Below are 8226 nucleotides of genomic sequence, written 5' to 3' on the forward strand. Positions count from 1 at the left end.
AGGGCATGAAAGGATGTATATCATAATGTTGACAGTAATTGTGTCTGGGTGGGAAAATTATAGGTTTTGGGGTTTTTTGTTTTGTTTTGTTTTTTTGTATTGCTTATTTTACTATTTCTGTCATGTCCATGTATTATTTTTGTAAAAATAAAAATAGTTCTAATTAAAAATTAACAGTCTTCTCATAGACAACCATGCCAGCCAAATTCACAATCCTAATGACAGTAGAGGATCTGCCAGCTATATTACTTAACTTCAAAACATTCTGACATACATCATCCAAGAAAGTGGAGCATATGATAAATATTTTCAAAGGAAAAGGAAACCCCAATCCTGAACAATTTTACAAGGTGGGGGGGAAATGTGAATATCTCACTAGTTAAGGTTATTAACAATAGAATTATAATTGTTTCTGGAAAATACTTTATCTCCCTTTTACCTCCCTGTGTACTAACTTCTGAGGTAGATTTCTGTTAAGAATCATTGGACTCACTCATTGAGATTCAAACAGGAGGTAGAGGAGAGAGACCATGTCTTTTGTAGAAAGTAGGCGTTGAACTTGATTAGAAGGCAGCACCTCCCTCTATACCCAGGTCTGGTCTAGGGCTGAATCTATAATATATCATCTCTGTTAATGCAGATCAAGTGGATGGATTTTATTTTATGGTTCTGCCAAGAAGGTGGGAGGTAAAATTTAAACAGTGCCAAAGAAATATTGGAAGAGCCCATTAGAGATCACAAGTAGTTCCACATTCATGATCCCTCTAGATCAGATGGTATCCTAAGGACCATCCACCCTGCACAGATGACCCTGAGAGGGTCATGCACATGCATAAAATAACAAGAGCAGCCAGGTCCGCATTCCTGATGCAGACTTTACCCACTGAGCCCTGCTGGTTTTACCTGAATGGCACCATTTTTAGCTTGAAGTCCTTTGAAGATGGCCACAGCACTCCATGTGGGTCACTTTGCAGCATTGTTCTCAGCCACAACACAATTACTACAATGCAGTTTTACGAGCAGAGGACACATCACAGCACTAGCATCTAACCCCAGCCTCCAGCAGGCCTGGAAAGAAAGTCTGATTGTCCTACTGATACATTCTGAATTGGATGGTTGTATATGGTAACTGGCATATGAAATCAAACTTGTGTGCTTCCACATACAGAATCCATGTTGGTTTACAGTCTTCTTGTAACACAGAGCAGACAACTTATGTCCTCACATTTTAATCTTTGGCCAAGACATCAATTGTCCTAGAAAGGTCAAACAAATGCTGTGAAATTGGGGATAGCAGCCCTCGGGCTAATGTGGTGGCAGGCTGGGCAGGTGTGCAGCTGGGTGCAGCTGGGACCTGGGTCCTTATCTTTTCAAAATCACCAAGACCTGCTACATTGTTTTCCTGGCTGTGCCAAAGGCCCTGGTCCTAAAGCCGGACAGAGTTCCACAGCCCTTTGGTTACACAAGAGATATTAACACCCATCAGTCTACACATCCTAAAATATATCCAAATCTCACTCGCCCCAGGCTTTCATGTCTGTTTACATGTTTCAACTGGCACCAGCAAAAACAAAGTACTCTAGCTTTTTCTCATTTTAGGAAAATATTCAATAATCTTATTAGCTGGAGAGTGCAGCTGTGGCTGACTTCCCATCCCGCAAGAGGAAGTTGTAGACTTCAGAGATTTTTATGTGACCCACCTTCTACCACTTCCAATAATATTTTTCAAAAGAAGTAAAAAAGACTTAATAAAAAGAATTCTTCCTTAGAAGATATAAAAAGTCTGGCCCCCCTGACAAGACATTATAGGTCCCTAGAACTCCCCTTTTTTCAGATAGTCACTTGCCCTCACTGATATTTACGCTTTTTGAGGCTTTGTTGGTTTTTCGGGTTTTTGTTTTTGTTTTTTTCTACTTTCCTTTAAAAACTCTGTTGCCTCTTGGTTTCTGTAAGTCTGTCTTTCACACAAGGAGAGTAGGGCTTGGCTTCTCAGAGCGGTGCTTGGCAAGCACAGAGGCAGGAAACGCAGAAGGGAATGAGTCTGTCAGACTCATTTTCTTCTAGTTCAAATGTTTATTTCAGATTTGGGAGGAAGTGGAGTGGTTCCTTTCCATTTCCTTGTCTCTGGAACCTGCGAGTTGTATAAGGCTTGGAGAATCTCTCTCACCACACATCATGCTCACAGGTTCACAGATGGAGACTCTTCAGAAAACCTCCCGTTAAACAGAGCAGAATTCACAGCTCTCCTGCCCTTCTGGGATCATCTCCCAGGGGCTTAGCACCGGAGCATTGAGCTGGAAGACTGAAAGCAATGCAGAGAACAGGGCCGGTGGGCTCAGGAACATCCTATTCCACCTCCCAAGGGGAAAGAACTGGGACTAATGTCTCGACTAACATTGGCCCCCAGTCCTGCCACATGACACACCTGAGGCGGAGAGGTGTGACATCATTTGTGAAGGCCCCCGTGTGATCTGGTCCTGAGCCCACTTCCTAGGTTCCTGAGACTTACCGGGTCTGACACTAAGGATGTGTTTCAACAGCAAAACTTAAAATATACAAGTTTTAATAACAAATTGATTTTAACCCATGCTAACTTTTCTAATCCATACTCTGATTTCTCCCTTTCATTTTTTTAATAAAGCCAACCTATTTATATATCTCATGGCAGTCACCAGCTCAGCTCTGCAACTTGTTTTATCATCTACGCAACTGACACAGTTCATTTTTAATGCCAAATGGAGACCATCAGGAACCAAACTAGAAAATCTTGCGGTGAGTTTACTACTAAACTCTAACAGATGTGACTGACTCTAGCTGTAGGCATCAGGACTGACACATAATTTTAGGTACAAATTACTTACTGAGAATATTTATAGACAGAAAACTTCCTCCGCAAAAGAGAAGACCTTAGATGTTTAACATATATTATCTTGTAGTTTAGCAATTGATAAAGTAGCCAAACGTTGTAAATGCATTAATTATGGTTTGTTTAGGCAAGTTCCCAGGGCAGAGTGCTTGATGTAATCATGCTGGTTTTGCCAAAGAGTTTTAAAAGGTAAAAATTCAACTCTTTATCTTTACTCATGGTATAGATTTTCTAGTTGCATTACTGTTTGATAACCACTGAATGAATCTGTTCCCTAAGATCTATGTGCACACAATACATAACTGTAAGTGAACTCTATTTACACTTATGCATCTATATACATTTACACATCCAACAACACAAACCAGTTTTTATATTACAACGACCATGCTCTAGATGAACTCCTAAAACAAATTAACCCTTCCCTATGTCAGAATTCCCTCCTCACATGCATTGATTATGATACTCATGAGTTGACAGCATAACGAAGACATATTACATTAGATACAATCACAATATTCAATTTTGAAACCAAAAGTAATCAAAATATGGATTACCTTTTTTTTTTTCAAATTTCCTTTGTTGGCCACTAATTCAATAAGGCATACTAATTACACATATAGTAAAGTAATGAGTCTTTTTCATCAATTAAAAAACCCAGGAGGGAGGGAGGAAGAAGAAGAGGAAAGATAAAAGAGTCATTGTAAAGGTCATAATGAGACAAACATTTCTGCTGGAAGATACTGTCACTGAAGTTACACTCCAAGCTAGCTATGCCAAGTCATGTCCTCCTCACACACAAATTTATATTGTATCAAATTTAAATTTGTTACAACTGCCATGTACATTAAACCAGTGATAAGGAAAATGTAACTCAATATCTGATCTAGTGAAACAGCAACCAATATTAGCTGCCAGCCACAGGAAGACAATCCCCAATGCCATTACTGGTGTCAGCGAAACCTCAGCCCGTCAGTCTTCTCCAGCCGATTTCAAATACATGTGTGACCATCGCATTTAGGAAACCCTGAAGGAAGTCTCTATGAGGAGGTAATTTTGTTGTTTGTTCTCAGTGCCCTGCATTGGCTGTACTTAAAATAGACACTGGTACCAATGTCCTTTCTATTACCGAAGGGAGGGTGGGGGAGAGAAAAAATCACATACACACCAGCCCTTTTTCTTTCAGCTTGCAGAGAGAGGCAACTTGATCCAACCAGTGTTGAAACCCGAGTAGGTCACTGTACACCATGATAAAACTCCCTAATCCCGGAGCCAAATCTCCCCAAGGGGGGCCTCCTCCTGATCCTCCACTTCCCAGGCTGACTTTTCCATTCGCTCTCTCCTCTTTCCCCCTTTCATTTCCCCTACCTTCCAGCCTTGATATGTGATCCTGGTGGGGGCTCAAGTTTCCGTTTTTACAGCTTAGGCCGTGCTAGCTGTATACATTCCTTTCTTTCTGCCGGGCAGTGATTACTTACCAGGGCTTAGTTTACACTGGTCCAGATGAAAGCCGTTCAGATGAAGGCAAACACAGCCAGGCAGCTCCAGCGGCACCGATATGAAGCTGCACAAGGCCACATTGTGTTCTCGGTGACATTTTGTTGCACATATTTTTACACAGGGCAGCCGACTTGCTATGTTCCTCTACACTTCAGATGGAGGGGTAACTACGCCATGAGGTTTGGGGATGGGTCTTATTGATATGGTTATGACCCTTAAAAACGGAACAATTTTAATGAGTTCGAAATAACCCTGTCACCTTTTGTCTTTGAAAAAAATCCCTTTCAAAATGAGGACTTTTCGTGCTATCATATTAGAGGGATGCCCAAGGAACAATTCCACTAGGAACGGGATTTCACGACTCCCTGGCGTGCTGTGCTTTGACAGGACTGAAGGTTTTGGCCAGGGGGGTCTCTGACACATTGTTCCAACCCAGAGAGGAAACGCCATGCTACAGGCAACTCAGCTATTGGCTGGCTGAAACTTTTCATTTACTGCTGCTCTGGGTTGAGACAATAAGGATTAAAACTTCAAATAGGAGGTGGTGATTTAAAAGGAAAATAACAGTTTCAAAAGGGAAATTCTGTGCACAGAGGTTAATTCTATACTTAGTCCTGTAGCACTGGCTAAAAACTGTGTAATTTTTCCCCTTCACACAATGTTGTTTTTGTTTCTTCCTCACCAGTTCAGACAAACATCTGTTATACTGTAGAAGGACAACTATCTCCCAAACCACGGAGTGCACCCGCAGCCAAAGTCAACAACGCGAGCCCCGAGCATCGAGCACAGTCAGCCTTTATATCCAGCCGGGATAACATTTCACATGTTTTGATTAAAATTAGCTAATTTGTAATTCTAGAACCTATGAAACTTAAAAGCTGCCATCCATATAGATCACATTAGGCAGTGTTTTAAAGGGCCAGTGCACACTGATTTCCTGGTTACTTCACCTCTCTCCTCTTCCTCCACCCCCAATTTAAAATGAAATGGAAAAGTGATCTGGAAACGCAGGAAGGGTAAGTGAGGAAGAATGGTTATTGTAGATTGTTTGAATTCCAGCCCCTTTGGAGGACAACTACTGGTCTGTCTCTCTCTCTCTCTCTCTCTCTCTCTCTCTCTCTCTCTCTCTCTTTCTCTCTCTCTCTCTTTTAAACTATGATTGGAATCAATGGTGGTTTCCATCCCAAAGAATGACATTGATTTCCAAAGCAAATCTTTCTTCACTCTCTTAGGACTGAACCTGTACCTCCTACTTCCACTCACTAAGTTCCTCACCCAGAAAATAAGAGCCTTAAGTTCAAAATGTGGATTGTATGGAAATTTTCCAGGGGTGCACATATAGGATATAGTATCCATGTGTCCCTCTCTAAGCATGGGCTTCATACAAGGCACTCTCATAGAATATGCTTGTCCTAAGGAAGAAAACATCAACATGCGATAAATCCAACTCAGTGGCGCGCTGTGTTTTCATTCAGTTTGTCTTTTACATACAAACTTAGCCACCCTGACCATGTCAGCCGGCAGTGCTCAGGATTCTATGCAGAAGATGGGAGACCTAAGACAGCTGCAGGATGAAAACGAAGGTCCCCCCACATGTGCTACTTGTGTATAACTCAGAGAGGAAAAAAAAAAAGTAAATAAAATAATCTTTAAAAAAAAAAAAAAAAAGCCGGAGAGGCTCCTGTAATCACAGAATAAACCCCTCGCGGGGCAAAAGCTGCAACTTCATGGAAAATAAGGGGGGGGGGGGGGGCGCCGAGGAGGGTCTGGAGCTGAGCGGCGCCCGCTCGGTGCAATCGCTCCGGCGGGCACAGCTGGAGCAGCGGGCGGCCGCGCTCGCCACCTCTGGAGCACCGCTGGCCTGGCGGGGAGCCCGGCCTCGCCAGGCGGACTCGGGGCTGGCCTCGGCGAACAATGGGCAGGGGCTCTTCGCAGGCCGCCCCTCCGACAGCTGTCTGTGAGCCGGGCTGGCCCGCGTCTGCTTCACGGACAAGTGAAGCATGCAAAGGCGAGAGAGAGAGAGGAGCGGCGGAGGCAGCCTCGAGAGAGAGGGGAGCGGGCAGGGGCGGGCGAGGCGAGCCGGACGTCAAAAACGGTACCCAGACCCGCGCCGCCCGGCACTGACAGCCTCTTTGCACCGCACAGCTGGCTGCTTGGGGGGAGACGAACCCGGGAGACAGGGGAATGGAGCGCTCCCCGGTGCCTCGGCCCGGCGGCTCCTAACTTTGGAGGGATCCAGAAGCGGGGGAAATAACTACACCCCCCGACTAGGAAAGCCTCTCCGCCGTGCCACTTGGGCTGCCGGACGCCTCCCTCCCCCTCCATCACGCCTGCACCAGCCTGGGGTCCACACGGTTAAACGGTCTGAGGTCCTCCGGCCACCCCCCCCCAACCCCATCCAACGGCAGGTCGGCAAACCCCGAGGATGCATGCAGCCTGCGAGCTGGCCTCCCCGTTCTGCACCTGGAGGAGCCGCCGCCGAGGCGTCCGGGGCATCCTCCCAAAACTGACAAGCGCTCCCCCTGCACCCCCAGAGCCACGCCGCGGCCCGACAGGGAGGAGCGGGCGGAAGAAAAGAGCTCGGTCTTCTCCAGCCCCGGAGCCCCCCCCAAAAAAATACCTTCATTTCCTCATTGATCTCCCTTTTCACGGGGTGAGCCGGCTTCCTGCTCCTCTTATTTTCCGGAGGTCTCCCTTCTTTCTCCATTTCTGCCATGTTTTTGTGTCTGGTTTCTGGGGAGATGAAATGGCTGCTGCCGCCGCCGGCGGTGGCGGTGGCGGTGGCGGCGGCGGCGGTGGAGGTGGTGCTGATGGTGGCAGCGCCGGCGGAGGTAGCGGTGTCGCGGGGCTGGGCTGGGGGCGGGGAGGGAAGGCGCCGGGGAAGCGGGGTCTCTCCTAGCGGCGGAGGACGTCAGAGGCTGTCAGAGGGGAAGGAGGCTCGAGGAGGCTCGGGGATGCCGCCGCCGCCGCTCCTGCTCCCGCTGCTGCCGCTCCGGCCGCCGCCGCCAACGCCGCCGCTGCCCCTGCCGCCGCCGCCGCTCCGGCCGCCGCCAACGCCGCCGCCAACGCCGCCGCCGGCGCCGGGCTGCATCCTCGGTGCCCCGTGGAGTCGTCAGCCATCTTCCGCCGCTCCGTCCGTCCGCATGGGCGAGGGGGACGCGGGGGACGAGGGCCGGGCGGGCGCGGGGAGAGCTGCTCGGGGGGTGCGTGCGCGGATGTGTGTGCGCCCCGGAGCGCGCCAGCCCCGGCGCCCGAGCCTCCCTCCCGCGAGCCGAGCCGGGGGCGGGCCGGGGCCGGCGGGCGGAGGGGGAGGGAGGGAGGGAGGGAGCCGGGCCGGGAGGGGCGGAGGAGGGGGGAGGTGGGGGGCCTGGGACGGCCCCCGGCTCCGGAGCGGGCGTGGCTTCCCCCGCTGCCGCCGTGGCCGCCGTGGCTGCGCGGCTCCGGGGGCTGCGCGCGGCCGCCCGGCTCCTCCGCGGCGCCCCCCGCGGCCGCTACCTCCGCGCGATCACCACCCCCCCCACCGGGCCTGCTGCCTCCCCCCCCCCCGGGCGTCCCCCGGAGCTCCCGGCCGCGGGCGGGCGGCCGCACCAGGAGCTGCGGAGGAAAAAATAATGAATGGGGGTGCAGGGAGGAGGCTGAGCGGTGGGAGGGCGTGGGGTCCTGAGGTCGCCATGCCAGCCGCCCGCCTTCCTAAGCCGGGGCCAGGCCGACTAAGCACACATTGCCGCCGCCTCCCACGGCAGGGCCGGGGCCCCGGGGGAGGAACCCACCGCCCTGACCTCCCCAGAATAGAGGACCCCCCTGCGGGGGACCTTAGGGCACCCTCGGGGCGGTGGAGGCTGGGGGTCCCCGGGATAGGT

The 8226-nt window shown here is 49.7% G+C and overlaps 1 protein-coding gene across 1 annotated transcript in view; it reads right to left on the bottom strand.

The window, feature by feature from the left end:
• The window catches only part of LOC118705740 (sine oculis binding protein homolog), a 162206-nt gene extending 154554 nt beyond the window's left edge, over positions 1-7652 (bottom strand). The window contains exon 1 of the mRNA XM_045572786.1: positions 6987-7652. Within this exon, the coding sequence (XP_045428742.1) occupies positions 6987-7082 (96 nt within the window). The 5' untranslated portion in view covers positions 7083-7652. The remainder of the gene's footprint in view (positions 1-6986) is intronic.
• Positions 7653-8226: the final 574 nt, after the last annotated feature.

Source organism: Pipistrellus kuhlii, unplaced genomic scaffold (genome assembly GCF_014108245.1).
Source record: "Pipistrellus kuhlii isolate mPipKuh1 unplaced genomic scaffold, mPipKuh1.p scaffold_m20_p_5, whole genome shotgun sequence".
Taxonomy (NCBI): Eukaryota; Metazoa; Chordata; class Mammalia; order Chiroptera; family Vespertilionidae; genus Pipistrellus; species Pipistrellus kuhlii.